At 41.4% G+C, this 23,776-nt stretch overlaps 1 protein-coding gene across 1 annotated transcript in view; it reads left to right on the top strand.

Moving 5' to 3' along the window:
- The window catches only part of LOC128693667 (uncharacterized), a 120,895-nt gene that overhangs the window by 96,448 nt on the left and 671 nt on the right, over positions 1-23,776 (top strand). The window contains exons 17-20 of the mRNA XM_070091268.1: positions 8,071-8,245; positions 18,699-20,269; positions 20,482-20,663; positions 21,664-21,881. Of these exons, the coding sequence (XP_069947369.1) occupies positions 8,071-8,245; positions 18,699-20,269; positions 20,482-20,663; positions 21,664-21,881 (2,146 nt within the window). The remainder of the gene's footprint in view (positions 1-8,070; positions 8,246-18,698; positions 20,270-20,481; positions 20,664-21,663; positions 21,882-23,776) is intronic.

Genomic DNA, 23,776 nt, shown 5'->3' with positions numbered 1-23,776 from the left:
TTCAATCCAGTTCACACTTGAAGAAGAGGTCGACAACACTCTTCCTTTCCTTGATGTTCTACTCTGCAAAGCTGACCACGAACTTCGTTTTAAAGTCTATCGAAAACCCACCAACCAAAACGATCTTCTCCACTTCTACTCTCACCACGACACCAAAACCAAACGTGGTGTAATTATAGGCTTCTTCCTGCGTGCACTCAGAATCTGCAGCAACGAGTTCCTTGTGGAAGAATGCACTATAATTGAACAGGTATTTTCCAAACTCCACTATCCTCGTCACTTCATCAGAGACTGCAGACGGCGAGCACTAAACATCTTCAACACACCCAGAGAAGACACTGCCGAGAAGAGATACATAGTCCTTCCCACCAACTCCATTGCCAAACATGTTTCCAACATCTTTGCCAAAACATCATTCCAAGTATCTACCTCCACAACCACGACCATCAAGGACATCACCAGTAGTAGGCAGGACAAGCCTCCATCCTCTGCAGGAGTATACATAATCCCTTGTAATGACTGCAACAAGTTATACGTGGGCGAAACATCAAGGGACCTCCAAACACGTATTTCAGAGCACCAATACGCAAGCAGGTCTGACGACACAAGGAATGCATGCGTACAACACCGTAATTCACACAACCACTTGATAAACTACAGAAACTCAAGACTTATCGCCACAGAAGACAACACCCAATACCGAAGAATCCTGGAATCATCACTTATTTCTATATCCGACAACTTCAACCAGAATAGTGGCTTCTATAACATAGCTGAACCACTTGCCAAGAAACTTCTTCATCGCTATCCCACATAAGAACACTGTAGAAGGTCTGCTCACAAACTTGTCCAGTCTCCTTTCCAAGCTACCCAAGTTTTTAGACTCTACAACCCAACTCGGTACATCATCAGATGCAGCATTCTTCACCTGACCTCAGCCGGACTATAAATACTCGCTTTCCTTCCACCCCAGGTAGTTCTGTTTGTGACTTGAAAAAGCCCACTGTGTGGGCGAAACGTAGTCAATAAAGGATCACATTATACTGCATTTGTGTTTATACTCCTTCAGAGTGCAGGCACTGTACTTCCCATCTCCAGGACTCAAGTCCGGCCTGCCGGTTTCCCTGAATCCCTTCATAAATGTTACTTTGCTCACACTCCAACAGCACGTCAAGTATTAAAAACCATTTGTCTCCATTCACTCCTATCAAACACGCTCACGCATGCCTGCTGGAAGTCCAAGCCCCTCGCACACAAAACCTCCTTTACCCCCTCCCTCCAACCCTTCCTAGGCCGACCCCTACCCCGCCTTCCTTCCACTACAGACTGATACACTCTTGAAGTCATTCTGTTTCGCTCCATTCTCTCTACATGTCCGAACCACCTCAACAACCCTTCCTCAGCCCTCTGGACAACAGTTTTGGTAATCCCGCACCTCCTCCTAACTTCCAAACTACGAATTCTCTGCATTATATTCACACCACACATTGCCCTCAGACATGACATCTCCACTGCCTCCAGCCTTCTCCTCGCTGCAACATTCATCACCCACGCTTCACACCCATATAAGAGCGTTGGTAAAACTATACTCTCATACATTCCCCTCTTTGCCTCCAAGGACAAAGTTCTTTGTCTCCACAGACTCCTAAGTGCACCACTCACTCTTTTTCCCTCATCAATTCTATGATTCACCTCATCTTTCATAGACCCATCCGCTGACACGTCCACTCCCAAATATCTGAATACGTTCACCTCCTCCATACTCTCTCCCTCCAATCTGATATTCAATCTTTCATCACCTAATCTTTTTGTTATCCTCATAACCTTACTCTTTCCTGTATTCACCTTTAATTTTCTTCTTTTGCACACCCTACCAAATTCATCCACCAATCTCTGCAGCTTCTCTTCAGAATCTCCCAAGAGCACAGTGTCATCAGCAAAGAGCAGCTGTGACAACTCCCACTTTGTGTGTGATTCTTTATCTTTTAACTCCACGCCTCTTGCCAAGACCCTCGCATTTACTTCTCTTACAACCTCATCTATAAATATATTAAACAACCACGGTGACATCACACATCCTTGTCTAAGGCCTACTTTTACTGGGAAAAAATTTCCCTCTTTCCTACATACTCTAACTTGAGCCTCACTATCCTCGTAAAAACTCTTCACTGCTTTCAGTAACCTACCTCCTACACCATACACTTGCAACATCTGCCACATTGCCCCCCTATCCACCCTGTCATATGCCTTTTCCAAATCCATAAATGCCACAAAGACCACTTTAGCCTTATCTAAATACTGTTCACTTATATGTTTCACTGTAAACACCTGGTCCACACACCCCCTACCTTTCCTAAAGCCTCCTTGTTCATCTGCTATCCTATTCTCCGTCTTACTCTTAATTCTTTCAATTATAACTCTACCATACACTTTACCAGGTACACTCAACAGACTTATCCTCCTATAATTTTTGCACTCTCTTTTATCCCCTTTGCCTTTATACAAAGGAACTATGCATGCTCTCTGCCAATCCCTAGGTACCTTACCCTCTTCCATACATTTATTAAATAATTGCACCAACCACTCCAAAACTATATCCCCACCTGCTTTTAACATTTCTATCTTTATCCCATCAATCCCGGCTGCCTTACCCCCTTTCATTTTACCTACTGCCTCACGAACTTCCCCCACACTCACAACTGGCTCTTCCTCACTCCTACAAGATGTTATTCCTCCTTGCCCTATACACGAAATCACAGCTTCCCTATCTTCATCAACATTTAACAATTCCTCAAAATATTCCCTCCATCTTCCCAATACCTCTAACTCTCCATTTAATAACTCTCCTCTCCTATTTTTAACTGACAAATCCATTTGTTCTCTAGGCTTTCTTAACTTGTTAATCTCACTCCAAAACTTTTTCTTATTTTCAACAAAATTTGTTGATAGCATCTCACCCACTCTCTCATTTGCTCTCTTTTTACATTGCTTCACCACTCTCTTAACCTCTCTCTTTTTCTCCATATACTCTTCCCTCCTTGCATCACTTCTACTTTGTAAAAACTTCTCATATGCTAACTTTTTCTCCCTTACTACTCTCTTTACATCATCATTCCACCAATCGCTCCTCTTCCCTCCTGCACCCACTTTCCTGTAACCACAAACTTCTGCTGAACACTCTAACACTACATTTTTAAACCTACCCCATACCTCTTCGACCCCATTGCCTATGCTCTCATTAGCCCATCTATCCTCCAATAGCTGTTTATATCTTACCCTAACTGCCTCCTCTTTTAGTTTATAAACCTTCACCTCTCTCTTCCCTGATGCTTCTATTCTCCTTGTATCCCATCTACCTTTTACTTTCAGTGTAGCTACAACTAGAAAGTGATCTGATATATCTGTGGCCCCTCTATAAACATGTACATCCTGAAGTCTACTCAACAGTCTTTTATCTACCAATACATAATCCAACAAACTACTGTCATTTCGCCCTACATCATATCGTGTATACTTATTTATCCTCTTTTTCTTAAAATATGTATTACCTATAACTAAACCCCTTTCTATACAAAGTTCAATCAAAGGGCTCCCATTATCATTTACACCTGGCACCCCAAACTTACCTACCACACCCTCTCTAAAAGTTTCTCCTACTTTAGCATTCAGGTCCCCTACCACAATTACTCTCTCACTTGGTTCAAAGGCTCCTATACATTCACTTAACATCTCCCAAAATCTCTCTCTCTCCTTTGCATTCCTCTCTTCTCCAGGTGCATACACGCTTATTATGACCCACTTCTTGCATCCAACCTTTACTTTAATCCACATAATTCTTGAATTTACACATTCATATTCTCTTTTCTCATTCCATAACTGATCATTTAACATTACTGCTACCCCTTCCTTTGCTCTAACTCTCTCAGATACTCCAGATTTAATCCCATTTATTTCCCCCCACTGAAACTCTCCTACCCCCTTCAGCTTTGTTTCGCTTAGAGCCAGGACATCCAACTTCTTTTCATTCATAACATCAGCAATCATCTGTTTCTTGTCATCCGCACTACATCCACGCACATTTAAGCATCCCAGTTTTATAAAGTTTTTCTTCTTCTCTTTTTTAGTAAATGTATACAGGAGAAGGGGTTACTAGCCCATTGCTCCCGGCATTTTAGTCGCCTCATACGACACGCATGGCTTACGGAGGAAAGATTCTTTTCCACTTCCCCATGGACAATAGAAGAAATAAAAAAGAACAAGAGCTATTTAGAAAAAGGAAGAAAAACCTAGATGTATGTATATATATATATATATGCATGTGCGTGTCTGTGAAGTGTGACCAAAGTGTAAGTAGGAGAAGCAAGATATCCCTGTTATCTAGCGTGTTTATGAGACAGAAAAAGAAACCAGCAATCCTACCATCATGCAAAACAGTTACAGGTTTTTGTTTCACAGTCATTTGGCAGGACGGTAGTACTTCCCTGGGTGGTTGCTGTCTACCAACCTACTACCTATATATATATATATATATATATATATATATATATATATATATATATATATATATATATATATATATATATATATATATATATATATATATATAATATATATATATATATATATATATATATATATATATATATATATATATATATATATATATAAATATATATATATATATATATATGTATAGGAGCCTTTGAACCAAGTGATAGAGTAATTGTGGTAGGGGGACCTGAATGCTAAAGTAGGAGAAACTTTTAGAGTAGGGTGTGGTAGGTAAGTTTGGGGTGCCAGGTGTAAGTGATAGTGGGAGCCCTTTGATTGAACTTTGTAGAGAAAGGGGTTTAGTTATAGGTAATACATATTTTAAGAAAAAGAGGATAAATAAGTATACAAGATATGATGTAGGGCGAAATGACAGCAGTTTGTTGGATTATGTATTGGTAGATAAAAGACTGTTGAGTAGACTTCAGGATGTACATGTTTATAGAGGGGCCACAGATATATCAGATCACTTTCTAGTTGTAGCTACACTGAGAGTAAAAGGTAGATGGGATACAAGGAGAATAGAAGCATCAGGGAAGAGAGAGGTGAAGGTTTATAAACTAAAAGAGGAGGCAGTTAGGGAAAGATATAAACAGCTATTGGAGGATAGATGGGCTAATGAGAGCATAGGCAATGGGGTCGAAGAGGTATGGGGTAGGTTTAAAAATGTAGTGTTAGAGTGTTCAGCAGAAGTTTGTGGTTACAGGAAAGTGGGTGCAGGAGGGAAGAGGAGCGATTGGTGGAATGATGATGTAAAGAGAGTAGTAAGGGAGAAAAAGTTAGCATATGAGAAGTTTTTACAAAGTAGAAGTGATGCAAGGAGGGAAGAGTATATGGAGAAAAAGAGAGAGGTTAAGAGAGTGGTGAAGCAATGTAAAAAGAGAGCAAATGAGAGAGTGGGTGAGATGTTATCAACAAATTTTGTTGAAAATAAGAAAAAGTTTTGGAGTGAGATTAACAAGTTAAGGAAGCCTAGAGAACAAATGGATTTGTCAGTTAAAAATAGGAGAGGAGAGTTATTAAATGGAGAGTTAGAGATATTGGGAAGATGGAGGGAATATTTTGAGGAATTGTTAAATGTTGATGAAGATAGGGAAGCTGTGATTTCGTTTATAGGGCAAGGAGGAATAACATCTTGTAGGAGTGAGGAAGAGCCAGTTGTGAGTGTGGGGGAAGTTAGTGAGGCAGTAGGTAAAATGAAAGGGGGTAAGGCAGCCGGGATTGATGGGATAAAGTTAGAAATGTTAAAAGCAGGTGGGGATATAGTTTTGGAGTGGTTGGTGCAATTATTTAATAAATGTATGGAAGAGGGTAAGGTACCTAGGGATTGGCAGAGAGCATGCATAGTTCCTTTGTATAAAGGCAAAGGGGACAAAAGAGAGTGCAAAAATTATAGGGGGATAAGTCTGTTGAGTATACCTGGTAAAGTGTATGGTAGAGTTATTATTGAAAGAATCAAAAGTAAGACGGAGAATAGGATAGCAGATGAACAAGGAGGCTTTAGGAAAGGTAGGGGGTGTGTGGACCAGGTGTTTACAGTGAAACATATAAGTGAACAGTATTTAGATAAGGCTAAAGAGGTCTTTGTGGCATTTGTGGATTTGGAAAAGGCGTATGACAGGGTGGATAGGGGGGCAATGTGGCAGATGTTGCAGGTGTATGGTGTAGGAGGTAGGTTACTGAAAGCAGTGAAGAGTTTTTACGAGGATAGTGAGGCTCAAGTTAGAGTACATAGGAAAGAGGGAAATTATTTCCCAGTAAAAGTAGGCCTTAGACAAGGATGTGTGATGTCACCGTGGTTGTTTAATATATTTATAGATGGGGTTGTAAGAGAAGTAAATGCGAGGGTCTTGACAAGAGGCGTGGAGTTAAAAGATAAAGAATCACACATAAAGTGGGAGTTGTCACAGTTGCTCTTTGCTGATGACACTGTGCTCTTGAGAGATTCTGAAGAGAAGTTGCAGAGATTGGTGGATGAATTTGGTAGGGTGTGCAAAAGAAAAAAATTAAAAGTGAATACAGGAAAGAGTAAGGTTATGAGGATAACAAAAATATTAGGTGATGAAAGATTGGATATCAGATTGGAGGGAGAGAGTATGGAGGAGGTGAATGTATTCAGATATTTGGGAGTGGACGTGTCAGCGGATGGGTCTATGAAGGATGAGGTGAATCATAGAATTGATGAGGGGAAAAGGGTGAGTGGTGCACTTAGGAGTCTGTGGAGACAAAGAACTTTGTCCTTGGAGGCAAAGAGGGGAATGTATGAGAGTATAGTTTTACCAACACTCTCATATGGGTGTGAAGCATGGGTGATGAATGTTGCAGCGAGGAGAAGGCTGGAGGCAGTGGAGATGTCATGTCTGAGGGCAATGTGTGGTGTGAATATAATGCAGAGAATTCGTAGTTTGGAAGTTAGGAGGAGGTGCGGGATTACCAAAACTGTTGTCCAGAGGGCTGAGGAAGGGTTGTTGAGGTGGTTCGGACATGTAGAGAGAATGGAGCGTAACAGAATGACTTCAAGAGTGTATCAGTCTGTAGTGGAAGGAAGGCGGGGTAGGGGTCGGCCTAGGAAAGGTTGGAGAGAGGGGGTAAAGGAGGTTTTGTGTGCGAGGGGCTTGGACTTCCAGCAGGCATGCGTGAGCGTGTTTGATTGGAGTGAATGGAGACGAATGGTTTTTAATACTTGACGTGCTGTTGGAGTGTGAGCAAAGTAACATTTATGAAGGGGTTCAGGGAAACCGGCAGGCCGGACTTGAGTCCTGGAGATGGGAAGTACAGTGCCTGCACTCTGAAGGAGGAGTGTTAATGTTGCAGTTTAAAAACTGTAGTGTAAAGCACCCTTCTGGCAAGACAGTGATGGAGTGAATGATGGTGAAAGTTTTTCTTTGTCGGGCCACCCTGCCTTGGTGGGAATCGGCCAGTGTGATAATATATATATATATATATATATATATATATATATATATATATATATATATATATATATATATATATATATATATATATATATATATATATATATATGCAAGACAGGCCACAGGGGATAGAAATCTTCAGCTGTAGTCCTTTCACACCTCTCAGTGTGTCACTAGGAGCTATGCAGTGTTGCAAAGATAACAACATGAGAAATAAAGGGAACTTTACTCAGAGTATGGTAGTGAGAGTGACACCCGCCAGCACCTCTGAGAGACGTGCTGGTGGGTAGCACCTCACTCTGAGAGACGTGCTGGTGGGTAGCACCTCACTCTGAGAGACGTGCTGGTGGGTAGCACCTCACTCTGAGAGACGTGCTGGTGGGTAGCACCTCACTCTGAGAGACGTGCTGGTGGGTAGCACCTCACTCTGAGAGACGTGCTGGTGGGTAGCACCTCACTCTGAGAGACGTGCTGGTGGGTAGCACCTCACTCTGAGAGACGTGCTGGTGGGTAGCACCTCACTCTGAGAGATGCACACCATATCACCAGGAGTTAAAATTTAATTCAGAAAAATTCCCTCTTAATTGTTGTAATTTTTTTTTAGGATTTGTGTGCGTATCTTTACTGCACCAATGGTGTGGTGACCAAGCCAGCCCATCCTGCACTTGAGGGATCTTTCTGTGGCTCACACAGGGTTTGTATTGCTGGCAAGTGTCGCCCTGAGGATGAGTTGGCTAATCTTACTCTTTATAATGAGCCAAACATTCCCCACTCCTCAGGTGAGTCAACTTACACTTTAATGGACACTTGTAATCATGCTTAAGTGTTAATGTTGAAGAAAGTGAGAAAAATACATGTAGTATCTTCAATCACTTTAGACACTTACTTGGAAAAGCTTCATTCATAGAATCTTGATCACTTATGTGATACAAAATATAACAAAAACGCAGTATTTAATTCCAAGATGCATGTGAGGGAAGTGGCAGGTGACAGTGTCAGGGGCGAAGGTACTGTCATGATCGAGGCGTGGCTGACCAATAGGAAGCAGAGAGTTTACATAATTTGAGTGAAAATCAGAGTGGAGATCAGTCACAAGCGGCGATCCACCACAGTCAGGTTTAGGCCCATTAATGATCTTGACGAAGGAATAGCAAGTGGTCAGTCCCTCAGCCTGGAGAAGAAATTTGCTTCATAATCTGGAACAATGTGAAGCTGAAACATCAGAATAGAGACTTATATAATGGCACGGGCGAAGCTGACAAAATCATCAAGACGAAAGAAGCTGATTATTTAGCTTCACATTGTTCCAGATTATGAAGCCGAACTCATCTCTAGGCTGAGGGACTGACTACCTCAAAACTACTTCGAGAGTGATGGACTGATTACATCGTCTACACATTTCCACTGCTTCTGGTGTCTTTTTCGTATTCCACTGCAGAAGCCTATTGTGTACGTGAAACGTTTTGGAATGAAGATACCTAACTGTTGCACATACGCCTTAATTAACAACTAGCAGGTACTGTCTAGCATTATATTCACATCCATAGATCTTGCTGCTTGTCATATATGAACAGGATATTGTCCATTCTGGAGACCGCTGTAACATTATGTTGAGAGGAACTGCTAAAACCCAACCAAGCTCACCATAATTGTACTACTACTACTACTACTACTACTACTACTACTACTAACACCATCTCGCATCCTACCACCTGAATCCTACCACTATATTTACTCTTTGTTAGTAAATTTTGGACTAAAAAAGTCACTCGGGGAGAAACGGTTCCTTTAATGAATGTCCTCAACTGTACATAATAATGGTTTTCTTCTCGGTATAACTATATCACTTATTATATATCGCTGGTATACAATACCGTCAAAATTAAGAATTAGACACATATGCAACGTCTGGGTATCTTTACTCTATAGACGTTATAATGTCTTGGGCTATGAGCAGGTGAGAAGCAGCAGACAGTCAGTGTCAATGGTAGACGGTCTTTCCCAGTGGAAGTAGATCATGCTCAAGAGGTGAGCTAGGAGCAGGCAATTTTGTGGTGATGTCCTCTGTACTAAGATTCCATGATGTTGTTGTGTCTGACAAGTTGTACACCAGTGGTATACAATACTTATAAGATGAAGACATATGTAAAAACTGGGTATCTTTCCTTTACAGGTGTTTCGCCTTCCAGTGGCTTTGTCAGTACAATACATGGGCATAATCTGAAGTCTGAAAAAATATTCATTTTGTCGGCATTATGTACCACTGATATTCAGCTTGTTAAAACACAGCATCATGGAATAATGGGTAGTCTTCAGAATGGGTTGGACAAATGTACGTGAAATCTGAGTGGAGATCAGAAACAAGCGGTGTCTCACAATGATCAGATTTAGGCCCAGTGTTGTTCATGATATATATTACTGACTCTGACGAGGGAATAACAAACAATATGAGCAGATTCGCTGACGACACAAAAATAGGCAGAATAATAGATTCAGAGGAAGATACTATTGTATTTCAGGAGGATTTAGACAAGTTCATTTCCTGGTCAGAAAAGTAACACACAGTTAAGAGTACATAAATGCATAAGTCTTATTGCTCGGGAATGCGAATATACTTAGCATTTATGAACTATATAATAGAGAAAATGGTAAATGAGACACTCGTGTAACGCTTAGGTATCTTTATTCTGGGAACGTTTCGCCAGTCAGTAGCTTCTTCAGTTTATTACAGAGAAGAACGATGGAAGATGAGGAGGAGTTTCAGGTAATCTGTCCCTCAGCCTGGAGTCGATGTGTTCAGTCCAGTTCAGTTCAGTCCAGACTGAGGGACTAATTACCTCTTCCTCCTCATCTTCCACCGTCTTCTCTGCACTGGACTGAAGAAGGAAGTGGCTTTCTAAACGTTTCCAGAATAAATAAACCTCATTTATTTACTTATAGGGCTTTTGTGAGAAAACTAGACTATAGAACTAACAATGTCAGCTGATTAAGCTATCATGATTGTAACACTAAACTACAAGATTAACCTTCATCATTTAACTTCAGGTAAATATAATTACAATACAACTTGTGACAATGAGAAGTTAAAAAGGAGTAAAGACACAGACGAGTTTTGAGACTTTCTGATCGCGGTTTCAAATCCCACCCGTGATATGGTCTGGAGTCAGTGTGTTCAGTCCCTCAGTCTGGAGTCAGTATGTTCAGCCCCTCAGTCTGGAGTCAGTGTGTTCAGTCCCTCAGTCTAGACTCAATGTGTTCAGTCCCTCAGTCTGGAGTCAATGTGTTCAGTCCCTCAGTCTGGAGTCAGTGTGTTCAGACCCTCAGTCTGGAGTCAGTGTGTTCAGACCCTCAGTCTGGAGTCAGTGTGTTCAGTCCCTCAGTCTGGAGTCAATGTGTTCAGTCCCTCAGTCTGGAGTCAATGTGCTCAGACCCTCAGTCTGGAGTCAGTGTGTTCAGACCCTCAGTCTGGAGTCAGTGTGTTCAGACCCTCAGTCTGGAGTCAGTGTGTTCAGTCCCTCAGTCTGGAGTCAATGTGTTCAGTCCCTCAGTCTGGAGTCAATGTGTTCAGTCCCTCAGTCTGGAGTCAATGTGTTCAGTCCCTCAGTCTGGAGTCAATGTGTTCAGTCCCTCAGTCTGGAGTCAATGTGTTCAGACCCTCAGTCTGGAGTCAGTGTCTTCAGACCCTCAGTCTGGAGTCAATGTGTTCAGTCCCTCAGTCTGGAGTCAGTGTGTTCAGACCCTCAGTCTGGAGTCAATGTGTTCAGTCCCTCAGTCTGGAGTCAGTGTGTTCAGACCCTCAGTCTGGAGTCAGTGTGTTCAGTCCCTCAGTCTGGAGTCAATGTGTTCAGTCCCTCAGTCTGGAGTCAATGTGTTCAGTCCCTCAGTCTGGAGTCAATGTGTTCAGTCCCTCAGTCTGGAGTCAATGTGTTCAGTCCCTCAGTCTGGAGTCAATGTGTTCAGACCCTCAGTCTGGAGTCAGTGTGTTCAGACCCTCAGTCTGGAGTCAATGTGTTCAGTCCCTCAGTCTAGAGTCAGTGTGTTCAGACCCTCAGTCTGGAGTCAGTGTGTTCAGACCCTCAGTCTGGAGTCAATGTGTTCAGACCCTCAGTCTGGAGTCAGTGTGTTCAGACCCTCAGTCTGGAGTCAGTGTGTTCAGTCCCTCAGTCTGGAGTCAATGTGTTCAGTCCCTCAGTCTGGAGTCAATGTGTTCAGTCCCTCAGTCTGGAGTCAATGTGTTCAGTCCCTCAGTCTGGAGTCAATGTGTTCAGTCCCTCAGTCTGGAGTCAATGTGTTCAGACCCTCAGTCTGGAGTCAGTGTGTTCAGACCCTCAGTCTGGAGTCAATGTGTTCAGTCCCTCAGTCTGGAGTCAGTGTGTTCAGACCCTCAGTCTGGAGTCAATGTGTTCAGTCCCTCAGTCTGGAGTCAATGTGTTCAGTCCCTCAGTCTGGAGTCAATGTGTTCAGTCCCTCAATCTGGAGTCAGTGTGTTCAGACCCTCAGTCTGGAGTCAATGTGTTCAGTCCCTCAGTCTGGAGTCAGTGTGTTCAGACCCTCAGTCTGGAGTCAGTGTGTTCAGTCCCTCAGTCTGGAGTCAATGTGTTCAGTCCCTCAGTCTGGAGTCAATGTGTTCAGTCCCTCAGTCTGGAGTCAATGTGTTCAGTCCCTCAGTCTGGAGTCAATGTGTTCAGTCCCTCAGTCTGGAGTCAATGTGTTCAGACCCTCAGTCTGGAGTCAGTGTGTTCAGACCCTCAGTCTGGAGTCAATGTGTTCAGTCCCTCAGTCTGGAGTCAATGTGTTCAGACCCTCAGTCTGGAGTCAATGTGTTCAGTCCCTCAGTCTGGAGTCAATGTGTTCAGTCCCTCAGTCTGGAGTCAATGTGTTCAGTCCCTCAGTCTGGAGTCAATGTGTTCAGTCCCTCAGTCTGGAGTCAGTGTGTTCAGACCCTCAGTCTGGAGTCAGTGTGTTCAGACCCTCAGTCTGGAGTCAATGTGTTCAGTCCCTCAGTCTGGAGTCAATGTGTTCAGACCCTCAGTCTGGAGTCAGTGTGTTCAGACCCTCAGTCTGGAGTCAATGTGTTCAGTCCCTCAGTCTGGAGTCAGTGTGTTCAGACCCTCAGTCTGGAGTCAATGTGTTCAGTCCCTCAGTCTGGAGTCAATGTGTTCAGTCCCTCAGTCTGGAGTCAATGTGTTCAGTCCCTCAATCTGGAGTCAGTGTGTTCAGACCCTCAGTCTGGAGTCAATGTGTTCAGTCCCTCAGTCTGGAGTCAGTGTGTTCAGACCCTCAGTCTGGAGTCAGTGTGTTCAGTCCCTCAGTCTGGAGTCAATGTGTTCAGTCCCTCAGTCTGGAGTCAATGTGTTCAGTCCCTCAGTCTGGAGTCAATGTGTTCAGTCCCTCAGTCTGGAGTCAATGTGTTCAGTCCCTCAGTCTGGAGTCAATGTGTTCAGACCCTCAGTCTGGAGTCAGTGTGTTCAGACCCTCAGTCTGGAGTCAATGTGTTCAGGCCCTCAGTCTGGAGTCAGTGTGTTCAGACCCTCAGTCTGGAGTCAGTGTGTTCAGTCCCTCAGTCTGGAGTCAGTGTGTTCAGTCCCTCAGTCTGGAGTCAGTGTGTTCAGTCCCTCAGTCTGGAGTCAGTGTGTTCAGTCCCTCAGTCTGGAGTCAGTGTGTTCAGTCCCTCAGTCTGGAGTCAGTGTGTTCAGTCCCTCAGTCTGGAGTCAGTGTGTTCAGTCCCTCAGTCTGGAGTCAGTGTGTTCAGTCCCTCAGTCTGGAGTCAGTGTGTTCAGACCCTCAGTCTGGAGTCAGTGTGTTCAGACCCTCAGTCTGGAGTCAGTGTGTTCAGACCCTCAGTCTGGAGTCAGTGTGTTCAGACCCTCAGTCTGGAGTCAGTGTGTTCAGACGCTCAGTCTGGAGTCAGTGTGTTCAGACCCTCAGTCTGGAGTCAGTGTGTTCAGACCCTCAGTCTGGAGTCAGTGTGTTCAGACCCTCAGTCTGGAGTCAGTGTGTTCAGACCCTCAGTCTGGAGTCAGTGTGTTCAGACCCTCAGTCTGGAGTCAGTGTGTTCAGTCCCTCAGTCTGGAGTCAGTGTGTTCAGTCCCTCAGTCTGGAGTCAGTGTGTTCAGTCCCTCAGTCTGGAGTCAGTGTGTTCAGTCCCTCAGTCTGGAGTCAGTGTGTTCAGTCCCTCAGTCTGGAGTCAGTGTGTTCAGACCCTCAGTCTGGAGTCAGTGTGTTCAGACCCTCAGTCTGGAGTCAGTGTGTTCAGTCCCTCAGTCTGGAGTCAGTGTGTTCAGACCCTCAGTCTGGAGTCAGTGTGTTCAGTCCCTCAGTCTGGAGTCAGTGTGTTCAGACCCTCAGTCTGGAGTCAGTGTGTTCAGTCCCTCAGTCTGGAGTCAGTGTGTTCAGACGCTCAGTCTGGAGTCAGTGTGTTCAGACCCTCAGTCTGGAGTCAGTGTGTTCAGACCCTCAGTCTGGAGTCAGTGTGTTCAATCCCTCAGTCTGGAGTCAGTGTGTTCAGACACTCAGTCTGGAGTCAGTGTGTTCAGTCCCTCAGTCTGGAGTCAGTGTGTTCAGACCCTCAGTCTGGAGTCAGTGTGTTCAGTCCCTCAGTCTGGAGTCAGTGTGTTCAGACCCTCAGTCTGGAGTCAGTGTGTTCAGTCCCTCAGTCTGGAGTCAGTGTGTTCAGTCCCTCAGTCTGGAGTCAGTGTGTTCAGTCCCTCAGTCTGGAGTCAGTGTGTTCAGTCCCTCAGTCTGGAGTCAGTGTGTTCAGACCCTCAGTCTGGAGTCAGTGTGTTCAGTCCCTCAGTCTGGAGTCAGTGTGTTCAGACCCTCAGTCTGGAGTCAATGTGTTCAGTCCCTTAGTCTGGAGTCAGTGTGTTCAGACCCTCAGTCTGGAGTCAGTGTGTTCAGTCCCTCAGTCTGGAGTCAGTGTGTTCAGACCCTCAGTCTGGAGTCAGTGTGTTCAGTCCCTCAGTCTGGAGTCAGTGTGTTCAGTCCCTCAGTCTGGAGTCAGTGTGTTCAGTCCCTCAGTCTGGAGTCAGTGTGTTCAGTCCCTCAGTCTGGAGTCAGTGTGTTCAGACCCTCAGTCTGGAGTCAGTGTGTTCAGTCCCTCAGTCTGGAGTCAGTGTGTTCAGTCCCTCAGTCTGGAGTCAGTGTGTTCAGTCCCTCAGTCTGGAGTCAGTGTGTTCAGTCCCTCAGTCTGGAGTCAGTGTGTTCAGACGCTCAGTCTGGAGTCAGTGTGTTCAGTCCCTCAGTCTGGAGTCAGTGTGTTCAGACCCTCAGTCTGGAGTCAGTGTGTTCAGTCCCTCAGTCTGGAGTCAGTGTGTTCAGTCCCTCAGTCTGGAGTCAGTGTGTTCAGTCCCTCAGTCTGGAGTCAGTGTGTTCAGACCCTCAGTCTGGAGTCAGTGTGTTCAGACCCTCAGTCTGGAGTCAGTGTGTTCAGTCCCTCAGTCTGGAGTCAGTGTGTTCAGTCCCTCAGTCTGGAGTCAGTGTGTTCAGACCCTCAGTCTGGAGTCAGTGTGTTCAGTCCCTCAGTCTGGAGTCAGTGTGTTCAGTCCCTCAGTCTGGAGTCAGTGTGTTCTGTCCCTCAGTCTGGAGTCAGTGTGTTCTGTCCCTCAGTCTGGAGTCAGTGTGTTCTGTCCCTCAGTCTGGAGTCAGTGTGTTCAGTCCCTCAGTCTGGAGTCAGTGTGTTCAGTCCCTCAGTCTGGAGTCGATCTTCATGTTTTCAACAAGCAAGTCTTGTCACATCCTCACCTGGTATTATGTACACTTCTGTCCTGGTATTATGTACACTTCTGTCCTGGTATTATGTACACTTCTGTCCTGGTATTATGTACACTTCTGTCCTGGTATTATGTACACTTCTGTCCTGGTATTATGTACACTTCTGTCCTGGTATTATGTACACTTCTGTCCTGGTATTATGTACACTTCTGTCCTGGTATTATGTACACTTCTGTCCTGGTATTATGTACACTTCTGTCCTGGTATTATGTACACTTCTGTCCTGGTATTATGTACACTTCTGTCCTGGTATTATGTACACTCCTGTCCTGGTATTATGTACACTTCTGTCCTGGTATTATGTACACTTCTGTCCTGTTATTATGTACACTTCTGTCCTGGTAATATGTACACTTCTGTCCTGGTATTATGTACACTCCTGTCCTGGTATTATGTACACTTCTGTCCTGTTATTATGTACACTACTGTCCTGGTATTATGTACACTCCTGTCCTGGTATTATGTACACTTCTGTCCTGTTATTATGTACACTTCTGTCCTAGTATTATGTACACTTCTGTCCTGGTATTATGTACACTTCTGTCCTGGTATTATGTACACTTCTGTACTGGTATTATGTACACTTCTGTCCTGGTATTATGTACACTTCTGTCCTGGTATTATGTACACTTCTGTCCTGGTATTATGTACACTTCTGTCCTGGTATTATGTACACTTCTGTCCTGGTATTATGTACACTTCTGTCCTGGTATTATGTACACTTCTGTCCTGGTATTATGTACACTTCTGTCCTGGTATTATGTACACTTCTGTCCTGGTATTATGTACACTTCTGTCCTGGTATTACGTACACTTCTGTCCTGGTATTATGTACACTTCTGTCCTGGTATTACGTACACTTCTGTCCTGGTATTATGTACACTTCTGTCCTGGTATTATGTACACTTCTGTCCTGGTATTATGTACACTTCTGTCCTGGTATTATGTACACTTCTGTCCTGGTATTATGTACACTTCTGTCCTGGTATTATGTACACTTCTGTCCTGGTATTATGTACACTTCTGTCCTGGTATTATGTACACTTCTGTCCTGGTATTATGTACACTTCTGTCCTCGTATTATGTACACTTCTGTCCTGGTATTATGTACACTTCTGTCCTGGTATTATGTACACTTCTGTCCTGGTATTATGTACACTTCTGTCCTGGTATTATGTACACTTCTGTCCTGGTATTATGTACACTTCTGTCCTGGTATTATGTACACTTCTGTCCTGGTATTATGTACACTTCTGTCCTGGTATTATGTACACTTCTGTCCTGGTATTATGTACACTCCTGTCCTGGTATTATGTACACTTCTGTCCTGGTATTATGTACACTTCTGTCCTGTTATTATGTACACTTCTGTCCTGGTATTATGTACACTTCTGTCCTGGTATTATGTACACTCCTGTCCTGGTATTATGTACACTTCTGTCCTGTTATTATGTACACTACTGTCCTGGTATTATGTACACTCCTGTCCTGGTATTATGTACACTTCTGTCCTGTTATTATGTACACTTCTGTCCTGGTATTATGTACACTTCTGTCCTGGTATTATGTACACTTCTGTCCTGGTATTATGTACACTTCTGTACTGGTATTATGTACACTTCTGTCCTGGTATTATGTACACTTCTGTCCTGGTATTATGTACACTTCTGTCCTGGTATTATGTACACTTCTGTCCTGGTATTATGTACACTTCTGTCCTGGTATTATGTACACTTCTGTCCTGGTATTATGTACACTTCTGTCCTGGTATTATGTACACTTCTGTCCTGGTATTATGTACACTTCTGTCCTGGTATTATGTACACTTCTGTCCTGGTATTATGTACACTTCTGTTCTGGTATTATGTACACTTCTGTCCTGGTATTATGTACACTTCTGTCCTAATAAACGTCGCTCATGTGTTTCTGCAATATTTTTTTAATATTTTAAGAAGTATTTTGTCAAGTATGTTGAGAAGGTTAGTTGCAACGTTGTTGACCAGCAGGAAAAATGTAAGTGGAAGGTTCTCCTTCAAATATGTGTGTGAGGCTTCTTGCACTCACCTGTGAAGTGTAAGTGTATAGCCAGCTGAAGGAATGTGTGAAGTTATACGCACTCTTTCTCGAGCAACTGCGGACTGAAAATTCCAAATGATTTTAGAAAGAGGTCTGTAACTATCAGTGTTTTAGTCGTGGCGTCATAGTGGGAGAAGAAATGCAGCAGTGGTCATTGTAGGTTGGTTTGTAGTAAAGTTTAAACAAGTATTTTCACTTGTGAGGAGAAGCACGACGAGAAGCGTCAATTATAGTTGTCCTTCTCCTCCTCTAGAGTAAATTTAATTATAAGTTCCATTGACTGTGGGAACAATGAACCTTAAATTTTGTTTTCTACTGTACGTTGGCTGTAGAGACTTTGTTGAGAATAATTTCAGTTGAACGACTCTCAGGCGCTCAACTGAATTTAAGGCTAAAGTTGAGCTCTTGAGCGCTGTACTTTAAGTGTACACCGTCAGGGAGGTGTCTTGAGGCAGAAAAAATATTATGACGTAGACGGTGCCCTGTGGTCTGGTGGTAAAAGCTCTTGCTTCACACGGTGAGTGTCCGGGTTCGATTCCCGGAGAGGGTTGAAACATTAGGCGTGTTTCTTTACACCGGTTAACTATGTTCAGCCATCAGTAAAATGGGTACCTGGGTGTTAGTCGACTGGTGTGGGTCGCATCCTGGGACAAAACTGACCTAATTTGCCCGAAATGCTTAGCATAACAAGCGGCTTTCTGTATAGTAGTATGTCATTGATGTCAGCTATAGTCTGTATACCACGTACATGTACTTATAGAAATTAAGATATTATTATTATTATTATTATTATTATTATTATTATTATTATTATTATTATATTGTAATGACTTTCTGGGAGAGGCGAGTACCCAGAAAGGCGACTGTAACATTTTTGAAGAGACAGGTTTCCCTTGTGTTAAACGTTCATCTTTTTTCTCCATTGAAGAACAAATAGTAAAAACGGAATATGACACCAACAATTTGTCGATGTCATAAATCAAGTTCTTAAAAATATCAAGAACATTCTAAGTGACTTGCATCAATTTACACAAAATAACTTAAATTTTCATGAAACATTTGCTGGACTTGCTTTAAGTTACAAAAAAGAGCATCATTTAACACATGCCATTTTTAGAAGGCCCATGGAGAAAAATAGATAGCCTGGACTTTTACGACTCACTCGCCATAGGTTCAAACTCCTCCCGTACCGTGGATTGTTTACTAAGTAGCTAATTTATTCGATGAGCGGGTTATGAAATTTATTTTGGTAAATAAAGTCGACTGGAGATTAAATCTTACTATCTAATTAAATGGTTCCATGTTTTAAATATTTCGACAACAAAGTCATTTCCATTGTTTGCTTAGTCTATAACACCAGCGCTCTCTTGTTTTACTTTCCAGTCACTCCACAGTCACCGACAACAAGAAACCCACCACTCACAACCACAACTGTACCATCACACTCAACTTCTACTGAAGAACCCTCTACCACTATAGTTGACGCTTCCACCAGCTCTTCTGTACCTGGTACCACTAGTTCACTGCCACCTACAGAAACTCCTGGACCAGGAGCCTGTTCCTGCAACTTCACTACAAATATTTCTGACATCTTGAAGAATATTCCAAAAACAATCTGTCCATTTCTTGCACCAGTTTATCACCCGCTTTTCAGCTGTGGTTCTGGATGTTCAGAATATGATCTACACGTTGACATCTCGTCAGGAAGCTTGACTACAGTGAGCCAACAAATAGCACAACTTGGAGATGCCACAGACTTATGTTTCTTTGAAAGTTACAGCATCATCTCTGACAAGGAGGCTAAAATAAAGACTGATAACATTCTCGTTAACCGGAGTAGTTCTATTAAAGCGATTAATACCTGCCTAGCCATTCCACAGTTACTTCATCCACCTCTCCATTGTCCAATTATTGCTCCAGTGGATTTAGAGATAAACTGTGCACCTCAGAACATTATTCTAAAGGCATCAGGTTATAACCTTACTTATGTCCAGGTGAAAGATGACGGTAACCTGAATAAAACGGTTCAGTGGAAGGGAAATTCATACACCTTAATAAAAGAAACGAGAAGTACAACTGAAGAGCAAGATCATGTAGCACCATTCATTAGTAGATTAAACAGGGATTCGATGTCTAGTAAAATTAAATGTGATTTAGAAACTAAGTTTCCTAAAGAACTGCAGAATCTACCAAAGGAAGTTTGTAAATTCTTGGCTCCCTCTTTACATGAATTATTCAATTGTTTTTCTGATATACAATGCCCAGAGTATGTACTTTTCTTAGACTTGTTAGACAACACTATCACTAAAGTGCCTCTGAAAACCCCTACTGAACTTAAACCTCCCTGTCTGTCCTGTGACTTAGGGGAAACAAATATCAACATTTCCTTGCTTAAGGCAGTCGACACTCTTGGCAAATCTTCAGTAAATGTGAGAAGCCTGTGCAGGTTGTTGCCGTCGTCATGGCTTGGTGAAGTTCCTAGCTGTAACTCACCACCTGTTTATGACACCATCTCTCAAGATACCTGTTTACCCATCGTTATTGTTATCCTTCTTAACAAAACTGCCTTTACGTACATATCTCACCCTGAGGACAAAACAAATTCAGGAACACCCACAATTAAATGGCTAGAAAAACCATATTTTTTAGAAAAAGTCACCAAAAACAAAAATATGAGAGAAATATTGGAGGATGAATATGTGTTAGATTTTGAGGCTTATAGTTCAAGGAAAAGCTTGTCTAATGAACTGAGTATAACACCACATAAAAATAGCAGAACTTTATCCTTACATTTTAATGACAGTGACAAGGTCATGAAAGACCCTGAACCTTCGGCTGGTAACATCACTTCTCTAGATATTTCAGAGAGATCTGGTGGAGGCGATGTTGTTGAAGAAGCATTGCGGGAGTATGTGGGACAGAATGATGTGTTTCTTCCTCTTAATGCTCCGAAGGTAAGTTAGTGTTATTAACAGCTTCTGTTGATATTATTTATTCAATAATAATGTACATCATAAAATTCATAAGTGCAACATTTGTGCAGGTAGGAGTAGCAATGTATATATTTTTCAATTGTTTACTACACAATTTGTGAAGTAAAATAATATCAGTTTATGTATCTAACCTATCTTCTTCCTTTCTCTTTCATCTCCATAAACTGGTGAAGGCCATGCCACGAACGAAGGTAGGGCCATGTAGCGTCACATGTGGCCAAGGAATGCATTACGTTCACATGGAATGCGTCGATGTCACAACAGGAGAGTTGTTAAACGAGGACTCCTGCCAAGGTTACATCATTCCTAAAGAGCAGCTGGAACCCTGCCACATGCCGCCTTGTCAGGATCCCAGGTGTGAACAGAAGACAAACTGAGTAATATGACTGAGGATACACCGGTCATATATGACTCCCTAGTTAGCTAAAGAGTATCTGATTTGTTACTAATTATGTTAGTCTGATCTTTGTTCCCTGGTATTCTCTACAGCAGCGACAATCGAAATCATTCATATGTGTTATCATATGTGTTACATAGAAACACATATGGTCTCTTGGGTTGGGATGGAATTGAACTTGCAAACAGAAACGATGACACGTACAGCGGCATCATTATTTAGAGTAAATAATTATATCAATGTTGAGCATCGATAAAGTGAAGGTTAGTTTTCAGGAAATTCTCACTAAGATTATCTTAGTTAAATAGGTTACATCTTTTAGGAGACAAGTATTACCCAGCTACACTACCTCTGTTTCAGCAAGTGATGTTACACTTCACCTGACCTTATGTGTAGCTTGTGATGCTTCCCTACTGTACATGCTGGAGTTCTAATAAATCTCTGTTTTGTGACTGAGAAAACCAACAGTGACAAAACGTCTCCTTAAATAAAATGACCTAAAATTTCTTACATTAATTTATTCCAAATATTTTCGAAATTATTATTTCTTTACCCGTACATAATAATTTCCATTTGATCTCAGTAAAATCCTTCTCATTTTTATTCTTCTGGTAATTTTATCATTGAAAATTAATATTTTTTCTCATTTTAGAGATATTAAGAAGAAATGAGCAAAAACAGATGAAAATAAATTTAGTATCGATCATTTTATTTATTAAAATGTTGAATCATTATCCTGGTTGTTTAATAACTCTTGTAAGGATAACTTAATAATGTTACGTAAGTCTGGATTTAATACTGAAAAATGCAACGTGAAATGCCTGAAACTAAATAATGTTTGTGACTAAAAACAGACTTTCGAAATTAATATTTAACGGATGATTAATCTTTTATGTTTAAAAAGAATTAAGAGAAAATTAGTGAGTAAATTTTACTAAATATTTTTCTTAAATCTCAGGTGGAGTGTTGGTGAATGGGGGAGTTGCAGCGAGCGGTGTGGTGCTGGAGTACAGTTTCGACGTGTTGACTGCATCATACCCATCAATCAGAGAGAGATGGAACTCAAATATTACAATAGTGACTTGCGTATTGAACCTCAGCTGATAGTAAAGAAACAAGAGTGTGGGGAAGAGGCGCCTCTTCATGTGAGGAACTGTGAAGGAAACTGTCAACCTGGTCAGTTGGAAGGTTTTTATCTTATAACATTATACCATATATAAAGTTCTCGCCCTAAATACCCAAAAGTGTTAAAATATTATATACATAATTTACTGATGTTCATTATTTGAAGAGAAATAGGTCACATCAAGTACAAAACAAAAATTATATAAATGTTATATAGTATATAAATGTTGTGCCGATTATGTAAAACTTTCCATTTTGGCTTAAATACCAACGCTCTTCTTGCCGAATAAGGCAAGCGAAAATTTGTGTATGCAATAATTTCGCAAAACCCATTCTGAACCTAACGAAAACAAAATATTTCGTTGTGTTTGTTTAGTATTAAATTATTGTAAACTTATCTAGAATATATGTATAGTTGGATTAGCCTAAATTAAATTGCACTTGTTATAATAAGGCTAGGTAAGTTTTTTTTTTTTTTGGGGGGGGGAGGACAAAATTATTAGTTTTTACATTAACATAAATAAAAAAAAAACATATATTTTAACGTACAAGAGAAAACTTTAAAAAGTACTTAATTTTAAATGAGCTCTTGATAACTGACCAGTTTTACCTATTCGGCACGACATATATATATATACATATATATATATATATATATATATATATATATATATATATATATATATATATATATATATATATATATATATATATATATATATAATCAATGCTAACTTAGAAACCTTACCTAACCTAATCTAACTTTCAAAAGCGAACTTTTTTAAGCTAAGTTCTGCTATAAACATCGTAGGTTAGCTTACATTTATTTAATATTATTTAAAATCAATGATGTATATCGTTTCTATTATGTTCTGATTGATTTTCGCATATTTATAGCAAAACCTCTAAATATTTATAGCATAAAACTCTCTTGCTTTGTCAAGTCTAACTCACCATAAAATTAGGCTTATAAGCCAAGCTTTTCGAATAGTTGTGATGAATGGTTTGAAAACCCGACAAGTTGAAGATTGTGACACTTGTGCAGCATATGGGAATCTTTATTCAGGAAACGTTTCGCCACACAGTGGCTTCATCAGTCCAATACAAAGAGGAAGGCGTAAGGAGAGGAGGAGTATGAGGTAATCAGTCCCTCAACCTGGAGTCGATGTGTTCAGTCCATCAATCTTGTAGAATGTACAGCATAGGGCCGTAGACGTGGCTTATATACTGTAGTGAGGTGAGGTGAAGCAGGCGGAGGCGGGGTCATAGTGGTACCATCCACTAGTCGAAGTAGGTCTTCGTCCTAAGGTTGAACAAGTGTTGAAGAATTCTTTTCGAATAGGCCTAAATCCCTTAATAATTTAACTTTTCCATATTTTTTACAGATTGATAAACATTTTTTCATTAACGATTATAAAAAAAGTTATTTTTTTACCATAGGTAAGTACGAACCCTCACATTACCTTACCTAAACTGAATTTTTTTTAATACTTTATCACGTAGAAGATTCGTTTTTCAGCGTTTTTTTATGGATTCAGAGTCGTGGTGGCAGACTGTCCTTAATACCAGTTATGTCTTACTCAGAGTGCACTTGCAACAAAGTAAATCTTAAAAAGTTTATTTTAATCCTTATTTTAGGGTTTAAGGTATTCTCAAAGTCTATGTATTCTGAAATATACTTCCTTTAAAAACCACTCTGAGTAACACACTCAAGTAGTATTAAGACAATTAATTAGATGTTCTGCTAGCAGTGACTTTGTTAATACAATAATAAACCAATGTTCTGCTAGCAGTGACTTTGTTAATACAATAATAAACCAATGTTCTGCTAGCAGTGACTTTGTTAATACAATAATAAACCAATGTTCTGCTAGCAGTGACTTTGTTAATACAATAATAAACCAATGTTCGCTAGCAGTAACTTTGTTAATACAATAATAAACCAA

This window comes from Cherax quadricarinatus, chromosome 34 (genome assembly GCF_038502225.1).
Source record: "Cherax quadricarinatus isolate ZL_2023a chromosome 34, ASM3850222v1, whole genome shotgun sequence".
Lineage (NCBI taxonomy): Eukaryota > Metazoa > Arthropoda > Malacostraca > Decapoda > Parastacidae > Cherax > Cherax quadricarinatus.
The sequence above is the reverse complement of the archived record's forward strand: the minus strand, read 5'-3'. Positions and strand labels throughout refer to the sequence as shown.